We start from the raw sequence: 25,432 nt of genomic DNA, 5'->3' as shown, positions 1-25,432 counted from the left end.
AGTGTTGATCTGATGAGACCCAACCAGGTCGAGACAGTTGTCCACGGTTGCAATTCTTGGCTTCCAGTTTGGACCCTATCATGTCGTTGTGTAGTAATCAGCCTTGCTTCCACTAACTAAACACATAACTCGCTTACTGTTTGTATCCAGCCAAACGAAGGCTACGCGTGTGCGCGTGTGCACCACGCGTGACGGACTGAGAAAGGAGGGGCGGTTCCCAATGCCACACAATCTCTTCTTTTACCGTCGTGCATGGTCTTCGCCTTCACCACAAGTAGTGAATTTGGAGGATGACGTTTCAGGCGTTGGTTCTTGGCCTGAACAAATTTTAACCTTTCAAAAAGCCTAGGCCGATCAACACTCAAAGCGTCTGCCCTCCTTTCTAAATTCAGTTCGGCGTGCGGTTTGGTAATGTTCCCATGGTAACCTCAATTTGGTAATTAACCAAGTTTCACTTGTTCGCACCCTTTTCCTGACGCAGAAAAACAGTGTATCTGAAAACTAATCTTTAATTTACAGCCGAGAGCATTAAACTTTGAGGTCGTTTGTCTTTAATTATTTGCAGTATGGGAGGTCAATTCTCAGTCTGTAGCGCTTTGCTAATGTGTGTGGGTTTTTTTGTTTGTTTTGTTTTTCATATTTTTATGAAGCAGAATCGTACTTCATCTACGTTCATCCACTTCAAAACACAGTCTCTTTGCACGTAAGCGAAAAAGTTTTCGATGGTCTTTTTACGAACCGAGATTCTAAGATCCTTTGTACACAAATAAGTCATGACAAACACAGAGTGCAAAAGTTCTTTAGGTGTTGCTGTACGTGATTTATGTTCTACTGAGTGAATCCTGATCAATTCTCGCATAAGTCAAATCACGATTCGTTACGTTGTAGAAGAAAGGGAAGATAAATTTTAACAATCTAATCTTGTTCAGTTCTATTCTTCTTCACAATACGCTTGTCCCCAGCAGCACCTCAGCTGACGCCCACACTCCGCAGTCAAGCACCATCCTTCATCATCAGAACACACGCAGTTCTGCTTGCAACTTCTAATAAGATCAATGACTTCTGTCGTCTGCCTGCCCGGGAGAGTCTGGTTCATATAGCAAGTTGAAAAGATGCTGTCTTGACAGGCGTGGTCCTGGGTAAGAGTTTCCCACGCTGGACCAAAGTCTTCAGAATCACAGAAGAAGCATTTCAGTTTCAGCGTCATGTACACTCCTATTAAAAATACCCGATGGAGAGACTTTAAAAGAATTGCCAGTGAACAAAATAGACCATCATGGTAAATCATTGCTTAAACAACAGTGTTTATATGAAAATTTAGCTTTTTATTGAAGTTGTTCGCCCAGCTATTTGCGGCGAGAACTACTGAGCGACGGGTAACTGCACGATGATTGCTGTTCTCAAAGGATGTGGTGCTCTTTCAACACAGGTTATGCATGCCAAGGCATTTTTGCAAAGTTGCCTCAACAATTCGTTGTAACCTATTTTAAATGCCTCTAGCTAAGAGTAAAAGAATCCTACACAAGTCCTCCTGGCAAGTGTTTTTGCAGGGTGGCGAATCCGGTATTTTTAAAAAATACGCGCTTTGGCTGCATGTCTGGAAATTTCTTTGCGACTCGACACGGTATCTACGGAGTCTCGATCTATAAAACAGCTTCTGTCTCAGTCTCGAAAGAGACGTTAATCTTGCCGTCTTGCAGAGTCCCAGATTTCCCGTTTTGTGAGCTCAATGTGAGAACAATCCAGTCTTTGCAAGTACCAATTTTTTGTGCAGTAAACAGACAAGTTATGCGGATTCATTTCAGAGAAGGAAACTGGTCGTAACTCAGTTACCAGTTTGCCTAATTCAAGGAATATTAAGCTCCATTCCAGGGAGGGGCGGAGATCATGGGAATTTATTCCCTACTCACCTTCCCCTCTCTGTTCATGAACCAGAGAAGATGAAACGGGTCCCTCCAGGGAAGTCCGTGATCCTTTATTCCATAAATTGTACCATACGGCTAGAGTGAAGCCTGGAAATGAGCAGGGACACTTTGGTGAATTTTTGTTTTGGATATTTCTACTAAGTCTGCCAATAAAAAAGAAAGCTAAGCTACCATAACATATAAATACCTGCCGCCAGAGATTGGAAGATGTCCACGCATTATTAAATATTTATTCCAATTCGTCATTTGAACCCGAATTGAACAAACCAGATTTTAACCGATTGAGGCGGTTCTAGTCAGTTAAAGGACCCACTCAAGTTGAAACAAAAATTTAATTTTAAAAGGTAAATTACTATTTTTACCTCACCTTTCTTGGTTCAACTCTTACCTAGAAAGGTACAGACAGCGAGGATTTGTTGCCATTGTGGTTTGCTGTGAAATCGTTTCACTGTTTCCGTTTGTTGATGCATTCTAATTTCCAATTTTTAAAATAAACTCCACGGTTTTCCGATAAAAACAAATGTCGAGCCTTGGCGATAATTTTACAGTCCATGGATTGTGTTAAGTTAAATTTTCGGAGTAAAGGCAGTCACATTTTCTGTTACACCAGTGTTGTTATCCTCCAGTTAGCTTTGCAATCACCGTGACAGTTCTTGTTCACTTATTGGCTGACAGTTTAGCATCAATAAGAGGTATCGACAAACTTGCACGCCTGCCTTATCGGTTATTTAAGTTTTTTTTTCCTTTTGCTTCCGATCAAATGCAATGTATACCGTGTGGTGTGCCAAGAAGATCATAAAACAACAAAACAACAGATTTGAAGTACCTCTGATTATAAATTAATCAAACGTGGCACAAATTTGCAATAGGCGACTTTATAAAGACATTACAGAGACGAATCGTTCCCAGGGTTTCGGGGCCGCTTTCCAAGATGGCGACCTGGAAAGCAACGCGGAGGAGGTCTGGAGACAACAGTAATAGACTCGGCTTTCGTTACGAATCAAAGACAAGTAATCGCGCGATATTGTTAATTTCATGCGCTTTGAGGCTTGCGATTTTTTATAAAACCAGTCGACACAGATGGCCCTGTTCCTCAGCTTTTTTTTCTCGAGGAATTGATAATTCAAATTTCAAGGAAACATATTTGAAAGTGGATAAAATATTGAATCCTCATAAATGTTGATTGGCGGGAGATCAATATGAATACACAATTTATTTTCATATTATTTAAGAAAAATAACAGACGTTTTAATTTGGTTACCTTTACTCAGTTTCCTTCGTATATTTTACGAAGTTAAATATTGAAAAAATTGACAATCACTTTGACTGCTAAACCAATTTAACCGTTGTATATACTACTAAATATTTCCATATATCTTTTCATTTATGAACAGTTTAATCAGTTGAGTAAAACTAAAATCTTTCAGACAGATCCGATTTCTAAATATGAATGAAAACAGGTCCATTTGTTATACATCGCACAATTTTACTTGTTATGTAATTGTGGTGGTTTGATTACAAATGGCCACGGCTGGTTTTTTTTGTGTTGTCTATATGAAAACTATCTCGATTCCTTTAAGTACTCTTTATCTCCAAATGTCCAGCATGCATCGACCACTATTGGCGTTAAAAAAATGTCAGACTTGTTAAGAAGGCAAAATCCACGGTTGGTTTTCGAGATGAGCTGTAAATTTTTTTGTTGAACCAAGGGGTTTTGCTGTCACAAAATGTCACTGTCTGCAAAACAAAGCAGTTACGTAACCCAGAAGCAGTTCTTCTCTTAAAATATTAACGCAGTTTATGGAAAAATAGCTCGTTTTTATGCCACTTAAATTCATCTTAAATTCATTAAGCTTCAATGATGTGTCATTGTTAAGCATTTTAAGAAAACGAGTTTCGCATTACTTGAATAGAGTTACCGCTAATCTCAAATAAAATCCCGAAATAATAATTTTATGTTCAATATATATCCATTTATCGTGGAGAATCGAAATAGTAACAAGCGGTTAACTTGAAAAAGATGTATTCAACAAATTTATGCGCCAGGCATTTGGTTTAGGAGCCAGAACTTTCATTGACGTCAAAACAGTGTTGGGATATAATATATCAATTTGTCGACGATATAGACGGGTCTCAGAACTAAATCAAATAAAATCAGTGCTCCTTGTTAGATAAATCGATATGAAACAACGATATGGTTCAGAAAAATAATACCCCCAACTATTGAAAAAATCCGAAAGAAAGAACCTATTAAAATAGTTCTATACTTCTGCGTCGTGCGAGAGCAGGATTTTACAAGGCTTTCGCACATTGTATGTCGACATTTGTTTGTCTGTTTTTCTCTCGTTCACCTCTAATCTCATTTAGCCATAAAAGAAATCAAATTCAAGATAAAAGCCAAGACATTTCTAATTTATAAGTGGCAAAACTTTATCAAAGTCTAGCTTGTGTGATTGGCTTTTCAGGTTATGGATAAAGATCAACAATGTACTTTTTTTTTCTGATCACAATTGATTCTGTGCGCACGCTCTTCCAGTCGATCTTAAATCGCCCAATGCCCTGACCTGAGAAGCTTGCTCAAGCGATTTGGAGCGTCGGGAAAGAAGACCATACCACAGCAGCCGAAGATGAAACAGGGTTAATTAAAATTCTTTGTTAGCTCAGTATGGCACGGCAAAGGCGAGCTTCGCCTTTAGCTTCTGAGAGCACTACCGCAGATCAGCGATCGAGACTCATGGAAAAGGAAAGCGACGCAGCTCGTTCACAGGTAAGGTGTTGACTCAAAGTTCGCGTAAATTGAAAAAAAAAAAAAAGCAAAGAAAAGATTGAAGTCTAAACCGAAATCAGAGTGTTAGTTAGTTCATTTCAATCGAATTTGCATGATTGTGTTTGTAGCTTTTGTAAACAAGTTCTTCATTTATCGTAATCACGAACATCCATACAGTTCTATGATACCCAAACATGGTTGCCCTCCTAGCAAAATTTCACCGCAGCCACAAAAAAATACACATTTTTGAAAGATTCTTCAGATGAACCCTCTATTTTAGTTCCATGCAGCTTCTCCGCATTATTTTTGAGAAAGAAAAGGACTTTTTGAAGCCAATCTTTTTGTGGCATGTTTCGAAGCACGTAGACGAAACAAATCTTCGCGATATGACACTAGTTTAAAATTCTGATAGTCTAGGGACATTGCCGCGGCTTACATTGCTTTAGGTCTGTGTGTGTTTGATTTAATTTCACAGTTCTTTATTATATATCATTGAAATATTCTGAAACCTGGGACGGCTTATTTTCTTCGCCCGAGGGCTTGTTTTTAAAGGATTCGAAGTAAGGAGCTCTCCTTCAAACGATAGAGATTGTTGAAAACGAGCCAGCGTTTTAATGAAAAGCTGAGTACAACTAAAAACAATTTAGCGATTCGACGCCAAACGATACAGAACGTATTTCAGTGGCTTTACATTATTTTTGTCTCTTTACCGTGAGTAAAGGTAAAACATTGTTTTGAAAAACTGTACAAGAGACCACTTGTTTTTAATTCTCTCCTTTTTCATTCAACGACTATTTTTCAATCAGTGCATGTGGGTAGTACGAGATTAAATAAAATGTGAAGCGAAATTTATTTTGACTCGTGCACTTTTTGCAAAATTAATATAAATTTCGTTCGGTAGCGAATAAACGCTTTTATTATTCACAATTTTGCTGACATGAACAGATGTATTTCGTGCTTTCTTTTTCACTTTTAGACGCAGAGAATCAACGGAAATTGGGTATACGACAAAACTATATTATGCAGCTCAGAAAACTGAGCGATCAAAGTGGCTTTTATCGTGGAAAACCGGCCAATGAATGCTAAGAAAAGAACCAAGTAATTGCATCCAGCTGGTTTTCCTTTGAAATTTTATTTTATTTTACCACCAGACTAGAATGGCCTAAATTATTCACAGAATCCTTCCGAGAACACGATTGAGAAAAGACGAAACGACTGCCTTGCTTCCGTGATTTCGCAAAGAGCGAAAGAAGAAAAACATTGTGGTAGAACCGCGACAAATGTCATGTTTCGCGATAAAATAGCGCGCACGATTAAATTTCAGCTTAAATTTCCGACGCCATATTTTTTTGTCTTTTCATTTTCAAAGAATATCCGATTTCGAATATTGTGTTCGCGCCAAACAAAGGCAAACACACGGGAGGGCTTTGCATGTGATAAACAATTGATATTCATTGTACAATTGTCCACACTGACACTACTAAGGAGGTGTGTGATCGGCCCGAACAAATTGGGGGCTTTCTTCCGACGACGCTATTGGTAGAGAGGAAGCGGATAATGAGTCACATAGACTTTTTGCTTTAGGCGTTATTTACTGGGTTATATAAATATTCGTATTTGACATGTTACCCGTGCTACCGACGTTTTGATGTGTACATATACCTTTCGTCACTCAGGTCGCGCAAGGCGAGAGTCCAAGGAGTGAAAACCTGGAGGACTCGGATTCTGGTGAACAAGACAAGTTCATTGGAATAATGGGCGACACAGCGAAACGTTTTTCCTCGCTTCTGACGGTTATTTGTCGCACAGCCAAGAGGTCTGCAAACAAGGTGGCGAAAATACGAAAGAAAAAGAATGGCGGAGAAGATATGAGTAACGTACCGCCAAAGGTTGACGCGGTTGTTGGAAGCCCCTGTAAAACGCGTGGATCAAAAAGCTCTGCTTCAAGCGTGGATGAAAAAGGTGTATACGATCTCGCATACAAAATGATGTGTTAGCAATTTTTAATTTTCCTTATTCGATTTCAAAGAGAAAGTAGCATTTTAATAGGTGTTTTTTCGCCCACAGTTGAACAACATTTCAATGAGACTTATGAACTGCACCAACTTCTTGGCCAAGGAGGATTTGCTGTTGTGTATTCCGGAACCCGAGTCCGAGATGGTCTACCTGTAAGTGCGGTTTTTTTGTTTCTCGTTATCATTTCGGCACGGGGAAGTCAATGTCTGTAGGCTGCAGATAGGGCTTTAGATCCCCCCTGATGGCCTACAGATTATGGTTTCCCCTGACGCAATGGTTTAAAATGAAAGCCGCAGAATCTAGTGGAGTCTCCGCATCCAAGATCCAATGACAACCTAATGTTCCAATTGATCAAGTGTTCCGATCCAATATTCTGATCATGTGTTCTGATCAAATGTAAGTGTTGATGCAGTCATACTGATCAAACGCTCTAATCGAAGGATTCTAAATTCGTTTCTGCTTTTTTATCGTTCAGCTCGAGCGGTCTTTGGAAATTTTTCTTTCAGTTTTTACAACGAAAATAGCATATAAAAACCTTTTAACATACGCGTATTTGTCTTCGTGGTGTTTTTAAACTCATTTAAACATAATGTTGGTTGAGATCAACAGATGCCGTATTGCCTGTACGAATGTTCTTGTTTTAATTTTATTATTTTTGCAAAATAAGAGGACTGTTTGCATCTAAATATAAACAGCGTTTGGTAGCAAAGGCTTCTCGCTTTATGAAACAAATTGGTGTTAAGCACTAGTATGAAAGCTTGTACCACGAAAACATCAAAATTAGACTTGAAATGTCGAAGGCTCCATAACAAAAAGTCGGAAGCGTTCGGCACCTGCTAAGGGTTATTAAATTTAAGCAGCTTTTAGCCTCGTTTTATGCCTTTTTGAAACGTGTACGGCAGCCTGAAGTTATTTTTCTTATAACTGAATGCTCATGTTCCTCAGCAAATTGGCACGGCTAGTACAGCCTTAAAATAAATAATGATAACAGACGCATGCTGCTGTAAGTTTCCCTCAGTGCTGGTCAATACGGCTATTATCTCGCACGGTAAGCAATCAACTAGAACAGTCTTATCACCCGAGGCGTCAAACGCTATTATCTAATTCATAACATTGAGCTTTTTAATAGTTCTTCAAAATTTCCGTATTTCAGAATTTGGCTGGCTAAGTCAGTCGAGAGCGTTATAGCTGGCTTATACTTTATAGCGCTTATTGAAACAACGACGGATTTTAAATCAGCTTCATTTTGTTAAATTAAAATATCTTCACGTGCGAGGCAAAATGAAACAGAAATAAAAATATTTTATTCCATTTTAAATTTTATTCCATTTTAAATTTATGCCTGTCAAATTTTAGTTTTATATTTTTTGAAATATTTTGTCTCTCCTAACCGTAATTTCAGTTGACTTAATTTCATTTTTGGAGTGACTGAACAACAATTTTTTAAATTTCATTTTTGCTTTTGTTCGTCGAATGTCTTATTTCAAATTTTTCTTTAATTTGAATAAATCACGTGCATGTTTGAGTCATAAAGCCTTTGGGACATCTAGGCCTTTCTACAAATATCCGGATATTTTTTTGGGATGTTTAGAAGTTTCCAAGATATTTAGAAAATAGTTAAAGATATTTCTATTATTTAGGGATATTTAGAAATTTTCATAGCTTTTTGACTGAGTCCTGTATTTTCCTCGCGAATTTTCCTGAGGCAATATTCAGTTTTATCCCAGAAACAACCCAGTTCAGCGATATCCCAACTGAAAAATGTACTTCAATAATTTCATATCACTACAAGCTCAAACGGCCTCAGTTTTCCAAAATGACGGACGCCGGTAACATCGAGGTGCCTGAATCTTCTTCCTCTACTTTTACTACTGCAAAAATTTTCAATTTTTTTTTGGCCTAATCGATTCAAAATCGGTTCATTTTTAAACCAAAAAATAAGGGGATATTTAGAGGGTTTTTCTAAATATTTAGAATTTTTTGTGATGTTTAGAAGATTGTTTGAGAACTTCCGGTAAAACATTCAGGCAATGTTACGTGATATTCGAGGAAAGGCCTACGGACATCCTGATATTTCTCTTGTATTACAATCGATCACCAGATTGATTAATTGATTCAACTTTTCCAAGCTGCCAGTGCTGTATATTTGACAGGTGACATGGCAAACAAAGAGAATTGTATAATTGTCAGCTGCGGGATCTTGTTTTGATAAATCACCAAATTCTCAAACTGTCAGCGAAAGAAATGAATGATATTCAGTAAAGAGAATCGATATTTTGTGGCCGGGAGGTAAATTGCTCAAAGTGATTGCGAGATCCCTTAGGCACGCGGCGGCCACAAGGAAATCTGTTCAAAATGTACTTACAACTTTCAACGAATATTTTCCCTGGTCAGGACTGCTACTCCGTCAGCGGGTAAGATGAACCAAATCCTACGCTGTGATTGGCTACCCGAGCGGGCAAGATGGCGCTTTCTTGCCCGTTCGGAATTACCTGCAGTTGCACGCAAGAAACGACGAAGAAAAAACGAGAAAAACAAGAAATGACTCTTCTATTTACGTTTGATTTGTTTTTACTCTTTTTCTTTCCCTGTCCTTTATTACGCACGTTTCATTCCACGTTTCCTCTCTAGGCAAAGTGTTAAATGACTAATTACTTGCCCAGTGTTTTGCTTATATTTCAAGGGTTTTACACCAAGTTTATTGACTAAATAAGTGAGTGATATTTCTCTCATTTCCTAGGTGGCAATCAAGGTTATTCCCAAGTGCAATGTGTACTCTTTTGAAGAGGTATGTTAATGCAAAGCTTTGAGCATCTTCGTATAGTAACAAAAATATTTCATTTCATTTGCATCAAAGTGTACTGAAGGTGTCAGTTCATATTTAACTGGAAAAAGATAAAAATAAATTCTTTCTTCGCCATATTTTGGCTAGTTTGGTACTGAGATCATGAATAAAAAACTAAGACAAATGAACCATTCGACACAGGTCTTAAAACATTAAAAACAACCATCAATCAAAATTGATAATATAAACAGTTTTTCTACTGCCGTGGTCCGATTTAACTTGCCCTTCCAAGAGTAAGTAATCAGCTTGTAAATTCTCCTCACAATATTAGTAGATTATAAAGTGACTAAATAGTGAGAATTACAAATAGAGAGAACATGGATCGACAGTCACGGTGTTGCGAAAGCAGGTTTCTTTGGATTCTCTCTTCTCAGTGTTCTGTAAGCCCGGCCAAAAATTATACACAGAGAATTGAGGCATCCTGCGGGAGTTTATGGCCTTTTCTACTAGTAACTTAGCCTAAAACTAATAGGTTTGGAGAAGACAAAAAGCGGCTCCTTGTAATTGGTGTAGAAGACACAGGACACGTCACAGAAAAGCGCCTCAGAAACTCATTGTTTTCATTGCTTTCTTCGTTCTTTTGTCCTTTTGTTCTCTATTGTTTCATGTCAACTGTCCGACTTCTACACCAAGAAAGAGCCCCCAAAATCGTCCCCAGTGTTCTCTCTTCTCCTCTCCAAACTGTGGTCCCAGCTCCCTCTCCACCGTTACGCTAAGCTGCCTGCGGCTTTTGTTCGTCTTTGATTTTTACAGGAAAATGAAGTCCCAATTCCAATGGAAGTTCACCTTCACCGCTTCCTTGACCACCCTAACGTCATCAAACTACTCGACTACTTCGAGCATGCGCAGGCCTATGTGATGGTGTTGGAACGGCCGCAGTACCACAAGGATCTGTTTGACTACATCACAGAAAAGCGTCGATTGGAGGAAAGCGAGGCGAAGAGTATTTTTCGCCAAGTTGTGGAGGCGGTCATGTACTGCGAATCAAAAGGAATCTTCCATCGTGATATCAAGGACGAGAATATCTTGCTGGATTCCATGACAGGTCAGGTGAAATTGCTCGATTTTGGCTCAGGCACGGTGCTGGAGAACACCTTATACACTGATTACGAAGGTGAGTATGACTGAGAATAATGTCACGCAATCGTCGTTGAAATTGTGACACAGTCACGATGCAAACTCTAACGAAATCGCGATTCATGCTGTCACAAGAAACGTGATGCATACATTGGAACGCGGTTTTAAACAAAAACGAATGCAAAGGGTGACGTCATCCAGATAACGAGGGACAGTTTTCTGTACCACGTGACTTAAAAGAGATTGCCAATACATTCAATGGATGCTTAAAGAAGTAGTAAAAAACTCAAAGGAAACGTGGTAAACTGAATGATTGCATGGTAACAAATGCCCGACTATCGAGTTAATTTACGAACAGTTCATTTATTTCTTGGAAATGTTCTTTCTAACACTAAAACAACATCTCTTTCATGATATGCACCCCAGTTAATAAGTAGCATATTAGCTGCTTAAGCTGAAGGGAAAAAATATTAATAAAATTGAAGGAAATACGATGTAGCACACGTACAAACGCACCTGTCATTGTGTTTCTTGCTCTAGGAACCCGAGCGTATTGTCCTCCAGAATGGTTCCGCTTTCATCGCTACTACGCACGCCCAGCTACTGTGTGGTCACTGGGGATACTGCTGCACAACATGATCACGGGCGACGTTCCTTTTTCGAATGAAGTGGAGATCGTCAGGGCAGAGCTGAATTTCTCGGATGATGTTAGTAAAGGTAAGAAAAAAACAGATTCACATCACAGAAATGGCGATTCTCAGTGGAAAGTAATCGTGGTAATACACAAGAAGGAAAAGAAGGAATACATGAGGGAAAGTAACTAGCTTGCATTGTAGGCGTAGACAGGGATTGTGTAGGCGGGAGGCGGAAAACGCGTGGAAGAAGCTAAGGCAACGCAACGCGTTCTTTTTCTCACCCATTCCCCCCTCCATACATCTTCACTCTCTCTCTTACCGTCTCCTCCATTTTACGCCTGCTAGCTGCCTGCTAAAAGGGGACATAAGGACGGAGATATAAAGCAATTGATGTTTAGTAATGCAGAGGAAAATATAAACCCTTTGCATAAATGGCAATAAAAGGATGTACAAAGTATTGTTATTCAAATTTAGACGCCATTTATAAAAAGGGTCTATGGGCGTTGGCAACTAAAATAATAAAAAGAAAAATGAAGGGTTGGAGAAATAACAAGTGGTAACCAGGCCTGGGAGATAAGGAGAACTACAGGGTAGGAACAATTAAAAGAAGCGAAACAAGAAAAGTCAGGGTAAAAGAGAGTGTTATGTCAAAAATCTGATGTCTATTTGTATCCTTCTATACAGACTTGCAAGATATTCTGCGATGTCTTTTAGCCAAGCACCCTTCTTACAGACCCTCTTTGGAGGTGATAATAGAACATCCTTGGCTTCAGCCCCATAGACACAAACACCGCCCCTCGGACAGGAGACTGTGTCAAAGCGTTCCTATCCCTGGGGAGAGCCTTGGAGAGAGGCGAGAGCGGCAACCGCATCGAGGATCAGCTCTTTAAGCTAAGACCAGAGGATTAAAGAGTTATCATATAAATCACCTGCTCTGGACCACGGTAAACAATTTCTCCTAATTAAGTCTGGCGAGGAGCAACCTAAGCACGTGCAATATGGACAGTGTATGTGTAACGCACGGGCTCAAACATATGCGGGTCACGTGCATGAATACAACAGAGTATGACAGATTTACAAACCAGATCGTACTCTGTTAAAAACGCGAAATTCTGCAGGAGCCTCCGCGTCTATTGACAGCATGTTCTGCTGAGTTGATGGCAGCCGTGTCTTCTTTGGTTTTCTTCTAGAATGATTGATAAGTCTCGGAGCTGTATCGTCGTGATGGCAAAATAACAGCGGTGCCGGCTAATGTGAATCAATTGAGTCTAGAAATATGAAGCCCTGGCTAGAAAACTAAAAGGACGGCCGCGAAGTTCCCAAAAGGGACATCCTGTATTCTTATTAAAGTCGAGACAACGGCATGTTCTAACCAAAGGAACTCACTTGAACTAGAGCTGTTGTAGATACTATATGTTTCCAAACTTGGTTTAATCCTGTTCCGAAAGGATGGAAAACAGAAATTCAGGGCTGTTAGTGGCCTCCCTAACTTTACCAAGTTGCCAGACAACAAGACGTCGTCTTATAACGTCCCGCTGACGTGCCGGCGATGTCTTGATAGGAGGTTAGGGAATCGGTAACTATTCGAGCGCGAAGATTTGCCGAAAACTATTCGGGTGCGAAGATTTCCCGGCTGAAACCGGGAGGTACAGTTGTTGGAGTTATAAGCGAGGTAGCCGAAGTATCTGTCGAGAAAAGCGGTTTTACATCGAGCGAGAAAAGTTTGTATAAAATAAAGATTTGCAAGAAAAGTTTGTATGTGATGTTTTTCATCGATGATTATAAAACGTCAAATATGTTTCCTTTCGCCTGTCCAGTTAGCATTGAGAATCAGATCACTAGTGTTGAGAGAGATCTGGGAACGAGAAACTCCAGTTAGCTGCCGGTAAAATGGGTCGCGGGGGAGGGCGGGGGGGGGGGGGCCTTGCAGGGAAATGCCACTTGCTTGCAATTTCTCCTGTATCACTTACTCAAAATGGTTAATAACTTCCTTAATACAGTCTTGGGCCCAGCAACTGTGATCCCCGATCTTATGGGACCATCAGAGAAAACGACTGTGAACGAGACTGACAGTAATTGTTTTTAATAGAAAATCATACTTATTGCGCATACCACAAAAATAATTCCGTCATTTTTAACACCATAAATATCACAAAAAGTGCTGTCTGAAATGAGCAAGAAACATTTTACGATTTGTGTTCTGTAAGTTTGTGTCACCTCTTAAGTGCTTTTATAACAACTTTCCAAAGTTACTCCACGTGTCAGCTGACAGTTAAAGTTTAAGCCAATTCTCAGTTGTCAGATAAACACCATTCAGACCCTTAGGCCCCATCCATACTAGGCCTGAGAAATTTGAAAACGGAATCTTGTGTTTTAATTTTCGGTATGTGCTTTTTGAGGTGGCTTTAAAAAAAATTCTAAAAAAAATTCAAAATAAAGCGTTCATGGTCAGTGGTTTTCATTTGAATGGACACATTATGTTGCAAAAGTTTGAGTCGAGCAATCGAAGCAATGGGAGCTGTAGTTTTGTCGTTCATGGAATATTACCATTCAAGCAGACACAATTAACTCGTACACATCACGAGAAAACAAATTCAGTTACATAACGTGTTAGGACACGCAAAAGGAACTTCTAGACATCTGATTGGTTGTTGATTTACATCACGTGGGTTTTTGTTTACCTTATCAATTTTCGTTTATTCGAATCATCGAATCAGTATCTCCAGACTGTTGGTCGTTCGACTTTAAAGGGAAGGTAAGATTCTTTTTGCTCGTGGTTTTTTGATTTATGATCTCGAGGCCATCAAAATCGATTGTCCTCGGTAAGACGTGAAGGGTCTCTTTCGAAATACAGTATGCTTTTTTAATGCGGTCTAGTGTTGACGTGATTTTTAAGTACAGCATTGATGATTACACCGTTCCAAATAATACAGACCCGATACCTTGTTGTGTATTGTTCATATTTGCCCTCAGTAAATTGCATGAACATGAACTGACTACAAACGAAGAAGAAATCAAGCAGTCGACAGGCCTGTAGTGGAAGCAATGAATTGAATTGTGAATTGTGAAAATCGATTGTGGGCATTCGTCCTGATGATCCACTTCCTTGAAGGTTTTTTTGCCATGCGTCACCGGCCATGCGAGGATATTGGAGAAAACATGTCTTTCCAAGAAAACGTTCGATGAAAGCGTGTTGAAGAGGTTTTCCAACGTAGACTACGACTTCCGCTTTTAACAAGTATGACTTTCTTTTAATGTCCTTGTTGCTCTTATCAGTTAAGTAGGAAAGGTATTTATTTTTATGTCTTTACTTGCTTCGGTGCTGTAAAAATATTCGCCACTGGAGCGTGGGCGAAGATGTGAAAGTGAAAGGGGGAAAACCCCCTGCTGACCTTTCATATTCAGATGTGACAACAGAAGACAGTTAATACTTGACCACCAGTGTTAAGACAAAACTCACATGTCGCATAAATGGGTGGGCTCGAGAGAAACCGCTACAGTAATTATTCAGGTAAATCCTATCAAAAGCCCAAAACATAAATAATCTTTTTTCAACGTTCAACGCTAAAGATAGGAAAAAGGACTTCATGGAAAGAAATCTTGTGTTTTAATTTTCAGTTTTATGTGCTTTTTGAGGTGGCTTTAAAAAACCATTCTTGAAAGAAAAAAAGAAGCGAATCAGCCCAAATAGACACCATTTTTGTACATTGTATATGTTGCTTGTCTTGTACAGAAAATATAAAGGAAATCGATCTGTTTTCTATCGAAACTTCAGTGAGTGGTTCTTACGCGGACGCGCTCTTAAAACCTTTGTTTAAATGTTCTACTGGTGTTACATTTCCTGAGACCACCACGATATCAACATGTCTTTCCAGGAATAAGCAGTGGCATGTTGATAAAGTTATCCTATAACGATTACAGTTTTTCTCTTACAGTACTTACTGCTTTGTCTTTATGTCTTTGCTTCCCTTATCAATGAAATAAGACAGGGTTGAATATTTTCTACTTAGCTTCTATCTACACGCCTAAAAGTTGTGTGGATGAACCCGCTTAGGATAGAGTGTCTTCGCGGGATTGGATAGGGTTAGCGTTGTATAGCATTAAACCTGTTTATCTAGAAATTCAATGTTGGTTTCACTTGAGGGAGGAAAACAGTCTTCAGAGTTCAACTAACCCCTGCCCACCATGATTCAGCTATTTGTAACGGAGGAAACGGTATAATCATGGTCGGTGGTTTTTATTTGAATGGACACATTCTATTGCAAAGTTAAGTTTGACTTGAGCAATGGGAGCTGTAGTTTTGTCGTTCATGGAATATTACCATTCAAGCAGACACATCACGAGAAAACAAATTCAATTACATGACCTGTGGGGACACGCAAAAGGAACTTCTAGACATCTGATTGGTTGTTGATTTACATCACGTGGGTTTTTTTTTTACCTTATCAATTTTCGTTTATTCGAATCATCGAATCAGTATCTGCAGACTGTTGGTCGTTCGACTTTAAAGAGGAGGTAAGATTCTTCTTGCTCGTGGTTTTTTGATATATGATCTCGAGGCGATCAAAATCGATTGTCCTCAGTGAAGACGTGAAGAGTCTCTTTCGAAATACAGTATGCTTTTTTAATGTGGTCTAGTGTTGACGTGATTTTTAAGTACAGCGTTCATGTTTACACCGTTCCAAATAATACAGACGCGATACCTTGTTGTATATTGTTCATATTTACTGTAAGTAAATTAGACGAGCATGAACTACAAACGAAGAAATCAGGCAGTCGACAGGCCTGTAATAGAGGCAATAAATTGAATTGTGATTTGTGAAAATCGATTGGGGGCATTCGTCCTGATAATCCACTTCCTTGAAGGTTTTTTTGCCATGCGTCACCGCCCATGCGAGGATATTGGAGAAAACATGTCTTTCCAAGAAAACGTTCGATGAAAGTGTGTTGAAAAGGTTTTCCAACGTAGACTACGACTTCCGCTTTTAACAAGTGTGACTTTCTTTTAATGTCTTTATTGCTCTTATCAGTTAAGTAGGAAAGGTATTTATTTTTATGTCTTTACTTGCGTCGGTGCTGTAAAAAATATTCGTCACTGAAGCGACGGCGAAGATGTGAAAGTGAAAGGGGGAAAACCCTCTTGCTGACCTTTCATATTCAGATGTGACAACAGAAGACAGTTGACACTCGAAATAAATTAACATGATCACTATTAAAACAAAACTCACATGTCGCATCAATGTATTTCCAGCAACTGTGTGGTGAATCTCATTTACCTAAAACGATAATATCGATCGAGACTGAAACGCGTTATCCTCTCGCGCCTCTGGTGAAATTTTATGCCAAAGTGAAGGGGAAAATCAACCGAGCGAGACGTACGCTCGTGGGAGAGCGTGGAGCGCGAATGGCGGAAAGCCCACGACTCTTTTATCTCTAGCGCCTTTCACGCCGGTTTTCAGGGTCGTAGTAAAATTATGAGAACGCTTTGTTCACTCTTGTTCGCCCTGAGGTCGGCCAGACATGTGACCGGAGCTTTTTGCCTAAAATAGTTAAGAAAAACAAACTTGGCGATCGAATAATAAAATAATCACTCAACTCGGTTATCCCAAAATATTCTGATTTGTCAGTGTCTTGTAGATCAAATATTTGCCTCAGTCTTCTGCGTCGGCAAATAATTGATCGGCTCTGACAATCACGACATTTCTGCTCAACGTCGTCCGATAATTGTCAAATATTTTTTTTCAAAAAGGGGATCTGTAAGTAATGCTTGTTTTTTCTTCTCTTCCTCTTTGTCCTTTAGTTTGCAAAAACACAAAGAAACAGTGTAAAATGGGAAACGTTCCAGTTGTCCATGAAGTGGGAACCAGTTTTTTATCACTTGGTGATGCCATTACTGGGCACCCAGAGAAAGCTCGAGAAAGATGGCAGGCATACGCTCAAGAAAGTTTTGTTGGATCTTATGTTGCCAGTGTTGCAGAAGTATGCAAAGGTAATCCGGATAAAGCAGAAGAGTACTTGAAAGGTATGGGTCGCGCAACTGGTAAGATGGTGCTTGGAGGAGGGCTCCTGCGTGACGTTCCCGTTTTTCATGAGCTTGCTGTTTGTGGAGAGTCCCTGGGAGATGTGATAGGTGGAGGAGACACCAAATCTGCAGAAAAAAGGTGGGAGACATATGCAGAAAGCAGTTTAATTGGTGGCGGGATAGCAGCACTTGGAGCAAAAATTGCTGGCGACGATGAGGAAGCTAAAAAGTTTGCAAAAGGTTGTGGTAAGGCTGCACTCAGGTTTGGTGTTTCAGCTGCCGGGATAGCAGCCACTGCAGCCACTGGGGGGCTAGCAGCTCCCTATGGTGTCGCCGCTTCTGTTGCTACTGGGACGACAGTTGGTGGAGCGACGGGGGCCGCCTCAACAGCTCTGGTGCAGGTTATAGATAAAGGGAAAGTAGACGATGCTGGTGCGATTGTTGGTAATGGTTTGTTTGGAGGTGTTGTTGGAGGAGTAAGCGATGGGATTGCTGCTAAGAGGGCTGCCTCAAAGGCTAAAGCGCAAGCCAACAGGCCCAAGAGAGCAAGAGCAAACTCAGAGTCTTTATCGACCTCCTCTGAAGCGGAGTTTTTCCCTCAACATTCTTCCACAACAGAACGACGAAACAGCTTCTCATTTGAAGGAGGGAAAGCAAAACGAAACAGCGAATTTTCAGATGTGTGGAGTCCAAAAGACGCCGGCAAGAAGGCAGACGTTAAAGCTGCTAATGAAGCCGCAAGAATCGACATTCAAGAGTCACTTAAAAATTGCAGTAGAAAAACTCGTCCAGCCAAAACATCCGTGACCCAAGATGCGAAAGGCAATGCATATGGTACCTCATCTGTGAGGGGACCTAAAAGAGCTAAACTGCAAGATACTTTAGGCAGCAAGCAAAGCAGAGTCTTAGATTCCATCCCAGAGGAAGTCCGTGGTGTCGGGCATGGCAACTGCGCTGAGCAGGTTGCTGTGAATAACACACGTTATTTTCGGCAAAAAACCGGTGATCAGCTGTTTGCAAAGAACAGTAAAATAAAAGTGCAGGCATATGCACAAATGAAAGGCGTTAAAGGGGTATACAATGTCCCAGTGAAACCTTGTGGCTCGTGCCAAGTGGTTCTCAATGAGGTTGGCATTTCACATAGTGCCACACCAGCAATACCCGTGACGTGTGATGCCATGGCCCAAATGATTGCCGCTGGTTTGACTGTTGGCTGCAAAGCGTGTCAACATTGCCAGGAAAAGAAAAACTGACTCTCTTTGCAAAGCAACTGGAGAGTGAGTTAGGCATGATTGAATTTTTTCTGATTCGGTGTTTTTCTTTTAATTTTGACCGTAGACAGGTGTGAAAGCAACAATTACTAAACAAAGCGATCTCATTGTTAAGAAGCAAAACAGGAGTTTTGCAATGAAGCAATCAGAAAGGTGTACTGGTAGTGTGCAAGTACACTGAGGCATTAGTCATGGATCATTAGTTATTGATTGATTGATTGATTGATTGATTGATTGACTGTGCACATGCACTCTGATTTGTCAATTTAAGCATTATTTTGACTATTATATTTCGCAGTTACTTAGATTCAGTGTCCTTTATATGATTAGAACACTTTCAAAACAGCAGAGCAAGACCGGATAAAGTCGCAATAGGAACATTTTTTGGTGATACGACTGTAGTGTTAACTCAATCCAGATATAAACTTTCACCTGCATGGTCTTCCACGTTGCTCTGAAAAGCATGAACTTGGTAGGTTTAGTCAGTCAAATTTGATATTTGATTATTTCAGTGGAATACTGGAATCGTGCTGTGCTGAAAAAATTCCACTAGTTTCGTAAGCATAATTAACTTCAACTCCTTCCATCAGTCTTTGATCAGTTAACAGTTCTGCCTCGATCCTTATTTTAGAGTCAAAAGCTTTCAGAGCTCTCTGAAACTGAAAATTTTAGCATTTTCAACTTTTTTATCCGTGCTCATGAAAGCCAGAGAGCATAATTTAGTTGAACATTGTTTGGCCGTACAGCGCGTAATTTCACTGCTCTAATAAACTTAAGACCAGTACGTTTGGTAAAGTAATTTAGCCATTTTAATAAAGAACTTTCTAGTAAGGACATTGACTCGTTCTTTGGTAGTCCACTATTATACAGGTTTACCGTTTAGCATCAGAAATTTGGAACTAGAAAGAACCGCTCTTGACAGAAAAACAGCCACCGACTGAAAATGTATATCGCTGGCAAACCTTGTGGGTGCAGACTTTTCCTTCTCCTGACGATACGAAATGCTCGGTAATCGAACTTAACCGAACCTAATCGAACGTAATCAAACGACTGGGTTTGATCAGGTCGGCAATCGAACACAATCGAACCAGAAACTGTGTGAGAGAGCTCCCTTGCGTTCGACTTCCGAACTAATCGAACCCAAGCTAGCGCAATCAAACGCAATCGAACTTGAATCTGAAAGTCACCCCAAATGCCACCAAATATTTGAACAGCCAGCCTCAAATCGTACTAAAGCGAACCTTATCGAGTTAATCGAACCCGATCGAACTCAATGGATCGAGCGTTCGATTGCTCAACATTTTTTTTGTGAGAGTTCGATTGTTGGATCACTGATCTCAATCGATGAGTTCGAAACGTCCGGACACAATGTATTCTCCCTGAGCAAGAAAAATAACTGCAGCAGGAACATATGGCCTCACTCGGGTTTAAATGAAATACATGTAACATAAAAAGGTTAGCCACACATATCACAAGGCATTATTATCAGAATGACCTCCCGGCCCAGAATTGCCTCCTTCAGCGGTGGCACGTTACTTTCCAGGCTTGCTTCTTACGACAGCCGTGACAATCGACAGTGTCCCAGGAACTAAAGATCTAGATGGAGTTGGTTTTGTAACCAAAACAACTATTCACTTACTATTTCCTCAGATGGTATTACGTTTTTGCGGCTCCCAGGGGCCCCACCCAAGGAGGGGGGATAACATGGCAAGAGGGGATCCCACGGCTGTACCCTGTGTTGCGGATGCAAATAGCTCCACGCTGTGCTTCGCAAAGTTCACAATTTTTATTCAAGTCCTCTCACTCCTCTTGTACCTCGCTAGATGTCGGTGCGTCCGCACAACCTCACTGGGGGCACACGTTACAACTATACTGTTGGGGACAATATTTTACAACAATTAGGTATGATCAGGGAATCAATACAAAACATCTCTGTGAAAACAATAACTTTTTCTTGTTAATGGCGGCCAAGAATGGTGTACTGAACCCGTGAGAAGTATGAAACGCTCGTTGCTTGGCAACGGGCGAGAGGACAACTGCAAAGAAAATCAGATTACTTGGTGGGAATCGAACCTACGACCTCCGTGATACCAGTCGGACGCTTTAACCACTGGCACTCTAAGTTGTCTATCTACATCCTTGGACAATTCAAATGAGAAATTAAGACCACCTCTCCCCCCCCCCCCCCCGTCTCATTTCAAGAGTGGGAAAATGGCACGTTTTGTTTCGCGCGCGAAATTCATCATTGATTTTGGGGGGAGGGATGGGGGTATAATTTCTATTTTTATTCTGTCCAAGATTGTAGATTCTTATAGTGTCCCACGGATCTTGTTAGTGTGGGATACTTCGTATAAGAACCTAGATTAACAACTAAGTTCTTGTCCCTCAGTGGTTAGAGCATCCGACCGGTGTTACAGAGGTCGTAGGATTTCCTTTCAGCTGTCCTTTCGCCTGTTCCCAAACAACTAACATAGTAATCTTTTTAAGATAGAATAAAATCTCGATTACAACTTGTCAACCGAATATCATCGAACTTAATATTGTCACTTGATCGAACCGAATTCGTTTACGTCCTTAGCTCACGGGATTCTAAAGTATACACGGTCACAAAACAGTCCGTAAGAGGCCCACTCCTTCACCCGGTGGTGTGCGAACAATCTCTTGATTATAGATTTAATCGAACAGTGATTTTGGGATTGGCGAAGTTGGCGGAGGGGGCGTTGTGAAGTAGGGAAATGCCACTTCCCTGACCCCTCGTGTCACTAACACAAAGTGGTTAATAATAACTTCCTCAACGCAGTCTTGGGCCTAATAACAGAGACGCGCGACCATAACAAAACGACCCCAACAAGACAATGACAGTAATTGCTTTTAATAAGAAAATCATGCTTATTGCGTTTACTACAAAAATAATTCCGTCATTTTCAACACCATAAATATCACAAAAAATGCTGTCTGAAAACAAGAAACATTTTACGATTTGTGTTCTGTAAGTTTGTGTCACCTCTTAAGTGCTTTTATAACAACTTTCCAAAGTTACTCCACGTGTCAGCTGACAGTTACAGTTTAAGCCAGTTCTCAGCTGTCAAATAAACACCATCCAGACCCTTAAGCCCCCGGCGTCCACACTATGCCAGAGAAATTTGAAAACGCAGCAATCATCGCTCATTTTGAATTCGTGCTCGAAGAAAACTCGGTCACTAAAATCACATCATCGTGATGTAATCGTTTCCGAATAGCTCCGTTTTCAAAATGTTTTTTCCCCCACGCTAAAACGCAAAACCGGCGTTTTCACATTCCTCCGGTTTGAAGAGCGATTTGGAAAAGCTCCGTTTGGTGACGGGTTAGTGTGGACGGTAGGCCTACCGTAGAAATAAAGCAACGTTTTGAAATTTCTTCTGCGTAATGTGGACTGGGCCTCAGTCTACAACGCTTTTATCCTTTCAAAAGCGGCCAATACGAAATTGAATATACGAATTTTGCTTAACGGATGTCTCTAAACTTTTTTAACTGAAAAAAAAAGCTATTTACAAAACTATTCAGACGAATGTTCATTCTTGGCATGCTTACACTAGGCTTAAAAACAATAAATAATCCTACAAATAAATATGTTGTCTTCTGGTGCGTCGTGGTCTTGCCACCGGAGGGGCCGATCCAGGCATTACGACCAGGTCCTGTATTAATCAGCCCCACCCGTGGCCCCAGCGTCGTCTGAGGGGGGTGGTGCGACAGATCTCCGTCTTTCCCTCTTGCGCGAGGCCATACGTTCTTTCAGTTTCTTTTGTCGGCTCTTTTCGTCCAGGATCTGGGACGAGCGTTCCGCATGAGCGTTTTCGTCTTCCGAGGCCTCGGCTGAGCTGGCACTCAGAGATTGGCCCGGAGGAGCTAGCTGTCAATCAAAATTACAATGTTGTCTGAGTTTGTAGCACGTGTCTTCTTGTTATCCATATCGGACATTACCTAATAAGGTACCGTATCTCGGACGATCTAATTTGGACAGCAGCGCTCAGTTATTAATTAGCGCAAATTTATGCATTCTGACAATTTTTCCTCCCTCTCACTTCTAATTAATGTTGGTTGGATCCTAAGGTGAACACTACAATATTTTACGCCCTTAAAAACAAGAGATTCCTACAAGCGCTACAGCAGATATTACCTGACTTCCCGAGGGAGAAGGAGTGAGGGGTTTTGGCGCAACATATCTGCGCCGAAGCGTATTTAACTACTTACCGCTGCAACTGTTGACGCCCGGCGCTGTTCACTCTTGAATTTCTCTTCCATTTTTGCAGCTATTCGTTTCATTTTTTCCTCTTCACTGAGTCCCGCCTTCTCCTCTTCTGTCAGAAGACTCTCGAATCCCTGGGCTTTCTCGTCCTTCGGTTCTCGCATTGTCATCGTGCGCTCATAGCGAACACGCGCGATTCGCTCACGAACCATCGTGATTTGACGCTCGCGCTCTTCCTATAGGAAAATATAGGAAAAGACATTTAACCTCGTGAAGGATAAAGACGTCAGACAGCGTTAGCGAAGTCAAGAAAAAGGAATTTTGAGTAAGAATAACAGACGAAGAGAAAAAGAGACAGAATGGCGAGAAATAAAACGGGATAGGAATGCGGAGGCCATAACCAAATGGATTTGTAATGGTGAGAGTTAAACACAAATCAATAATTAAAAAAAATCAAGAACTCAAAAAAAAAACAGAACGAAAGTTTTCTTGCCAAGAGACAAAGGAAAGAATGTAGTAATTAAAAACTTACTTTCTTCTGTTGCTCCACAAATGTCTTCTGTCTTTCTCCCAGGCCCAGAATAGTCGCCACTTCTTCCTGCTTTTGTTCAATTTTGTTCTTTTTCCGTTCTTTACGGGCTCGCAACTAAACAGGAAGGAAAGGTTAGAAATTGGAAAGAAAAAAAAACATGAAAACTTGCAACTGCAAAACCCATTTCGCCCGTGGATTACAAATGACTGGCTGAAAACAAAAAATATCTTTGTTCGCTTATTTAATTTTATCAGAAAGCCTTGGAAAGGTAAAACCAAACACAGGATTTTATCAGATGTAGTGTTTCATTTCAAAGAGTTGCTGCAACTGTAATTTTCGCGGCGCGTTTCCGCTATCGCTTTTTTTTTCCCAACGACTAATAGACTAACACGACTAACAGTGCTGCAAAGTGGGGCTAAGTTAATTGGACTTACCATTTCCTCTTGTCGAGTTCTCTCGCGTTCAAACTTCATTCCAACATTGGTGTGTTCGCGGAGCAAAGATGAAACAATTTCTCTGTGTTTCTCCTCGGACACTTCCACGTCTATTACAGTCTTCTCTCGCTTCATAGCAAAGCCACCCTAAACAAAACACAAAGAGTAATACTGTACGTAAAAAATGTGCAGATGACCGTGACTATATATTTATTTGTTTAATCTTAAGATGTCTGCCCGTCGATAACGGACACCAACACAATAACGAACACACACGGGAAAACAACGATAACGAATAAGAACACTCATAAGGAACGCGAAGATTAGCACGGCAATAAACACGATAACGAATTTCGTCAGAATAAGGAGCACGAAGATAAGCACGCTAAAGAGCACGAAAACGAATACGATAACGAACAAAAACACAAACACGGCAATGAACACGATAACGAATACGGTGGTGATTTTGAGCTACTCATAGAGCCTAAGCGGTAAAGAAAAGTCACCGCACCGGTAACGGCCAGTCCTCAGCTTTCTTGGGTTCCTCTCTCTTCTTCGCTTCTTGTTCAGCTTTTCTTCTGGATTCCTCTTCCTCCTCTTGCTTTCTTCTAGCCTCTTCTTCCTCTGCTTTTTTCTTCTCTCGCTCCGCTCGTCTACGCGCCAATCGTTCATTTAGCTGTCACAGAATAACAAAAAGCATTAGAGCGGTTTTCTAGCGCTACTAACTAACCAATTGATAACTGTGTAACTAATAATTTTGTTCACTCTGATAAGGGAGAGTTTAAGCAAACTACGATGGTAACGGCAACGAGAATACTGCTTGAAATGTTAACAAGACAGTAAAACGGCTGGGTCGGTGTGTTGTACATCTTGTTACATTTCTTGCCCATCTACTTCAAATACAACGCGAGATAAACAAATTCTGGGATTTATGGACAGTTTGAACAGCGCAATGGATGTTCCATGGTTTTGGCATTCCAAGTTGTCTTTACATTATATTCAGCTACTGACATAAATAATACCAAAGAATAAACTGCTTAATTCTAGGTAATATATAAATTTATTTCGGACAAGGCTTTTGTATTCGCCATTTCCGCAATTTTTTTAGGAAAGGAGTGTGGATTTGATTTTCTGTTTTGCTAAATTGAAATGGAAAACACCACTAATTCATTAGAGAATTTCCCTGTTCCAATAGCCATTCCACACTCACAGTGTCTTTTTGTCCTTCCCTCCTCAGCATTGTCTTCTCTCGGATGAGCGCAAATTGTTTCTCCGCCATTGTCACAATAGAGGCAGCCATGTCTTCCTCGTATTGTTGTTCTTCTCGCTTCCTTCGCTTCGCTTCCAGTCTCTGCCGCGTCATTTGGCGCTGCCTTTCCACAGCGTCCGCCATCGCCTGAGGAAAACAAACACAGATAGTCAAAACGGACATAATTTTGAGAAGCTCAAAACACAACTAGACTGTAGGAAAACTCAAATAACGGTTTTTTTTATAGAACAGTCCTCAAAAAATGCCAGGAGGCTATTAGCAACTAAGAATGACAGATGATGTTGCGGATGGAAGTGGATTTAATGAAGTCTTTCATTCTTTCATTCATTCAATCACTGCAATATGGTCAAGCTTTCACGAGTTAAAGTTTGATGGCGAGAAAAGCGAAAAAGTGTCTATCATTTCGTTTTACT

The 25,432-nt window shown here is 40.5% G+C and overlaps 4 protein-coding genes across 7 annotated transcripts in view; 2 read left to right on the top strand and 2 right to left on the bottom strand.

The window, feature by feature from the left end:
• Positions 1-493: 493 nt before the first annotated feature.
• LOC110039756 (uncharacterized) lies at positions 494-3,095 on the bottom strand. The gene is made up of 3 exons (XM_020744907.2): positions 2,314-3,095; positions 1,911-2,012; positions 494-1,215 (listed from the first exon to the last, which is right to left on the bottom strand). The coding sequence occupies exons 1-3, from the start codon at positions 2,393-2,395 to the stop codon at positions 932-934; spliced, it is 468 nt and encodes a 155-aa protein (XP_020600566.1). The 5' UTR covers positions 2,396-3,095; the 3' UTR covers positions 494-931.
• Positions 3,096-4,266: 1,171 nt separating this feature from the next.
• On the top strand, positions 4,267-13,016 carry LOC110039750 (serine/threonine-protein kinase pim-2-like). The gene is made up of 7 exons (XM_020744899.2): positions 4,267-4,692; positions 6,369-6,654; positions 6,760-6,860; positions 9,449-9,496; positions 10,307-10,667; positions 11,171-11,347; positions 11,950-13,016. Exons 1-7 carry the CDS (start codon positions 4,591-4,593, stop codon positions 12,153-12,155), a joined length of 1,281 nt encoding a protein of 426 aa, XP_020600558.1. The 5' UTR covers positions 4,267-4,590; the 3' UTR covers positions 12,156-13,016.
• Positions 13,017-13,967: 951 nt separating this feature from the next.
• On the top strand, positions 13,968-19,392 carry LOC110039690 (uncharacterized). 3 transcript variants are annotated; one of them, XM_020744829.2, is made up of 2 exons: positions 13,968-14,020; positions 17,066-19,392. In XM_020744829.2, exon 2 carries the CDS (start codon positions 17,095-17,097, stop codon positions 18,538-18,540), a length of 1,446 nt encoding a protein of 481 aa, XP_020600488.1. In that variant the 5' UTR covers positions 13,968-14,020; positions 17,066-17,094; the 3' UTR covers positions 18,541-19,392. The 3 variants fall into 3 exon arrangements, with proteins under 3 accessions (XP_020600488.1, XP_020600486.1, XP_020600485.1); XM_020744827.2 differs by lacking the exon at positions 13,968-14,020 and adding an exon at positions 15,362-15,780; XM_020744826.2 differs by lacking the exon at positions 13,968-14,020 and adding an exon at positions 15,808-16,257.
• A 2,022-nt stretch (positions 19,393-21,414) lies between these two features.
• LOC110039640 (uncharacterized) overlaps positions 21,415-25,432 on the bottom strand; it is a 28,264-nt gene continuing 24,246 nt past the window's right edge. For both annotated transcript variants that reach the window (XM_089281589.1, XM_020744769.2), the window contains 6 exons: positions 24,960-25,145; positions 24,261-24,425; positions 23,750-23,896; positions 23,316-23,429; positions 22,789-23,019; positions 21,415-22,447 (listed from right to left, as the gene is read on the bottom strand). In XM_089281589.1, coding sequence (XP_089137715.1) covers positions 22,238-22,447; positions 22,789-23,019; positions 23,316-23,429; positions 23,750-23,896; positions 24,261-24,425; positions 24,960-25,145 — 1,053 coding nt within the window. In that variant the 3' untranslated portion in view covers positions 21,415-22,237. The remainder of the gene's footprint in view (positions 22,448-22,788; positions 23,020-23,315; positions 23,430-23,749; positions 23,897-24,260; positions 24,426-24,959; positions 25,146-25,432) is intronic.

This window comes from Orbicella faveolata, unplaced genomic scaffold, assembly GCF_042242905.1.
Source record: "Orbicella faveolata isolate gen_17 unplaced genomic scaffold, um_ofav_v1 contig_48, whole genome shotgun sequence".
In the NCBI taxonomy this organism is placed as follows: Eukaryota; Metazoa; Cnidaria; class Anthozoa; order Scleractinia; family Merulinidae; genus Orbicella; species Orbicella faveolata.
This window is presented reverse-complemented; position numbering and strand designations above follow the sequence as displayed.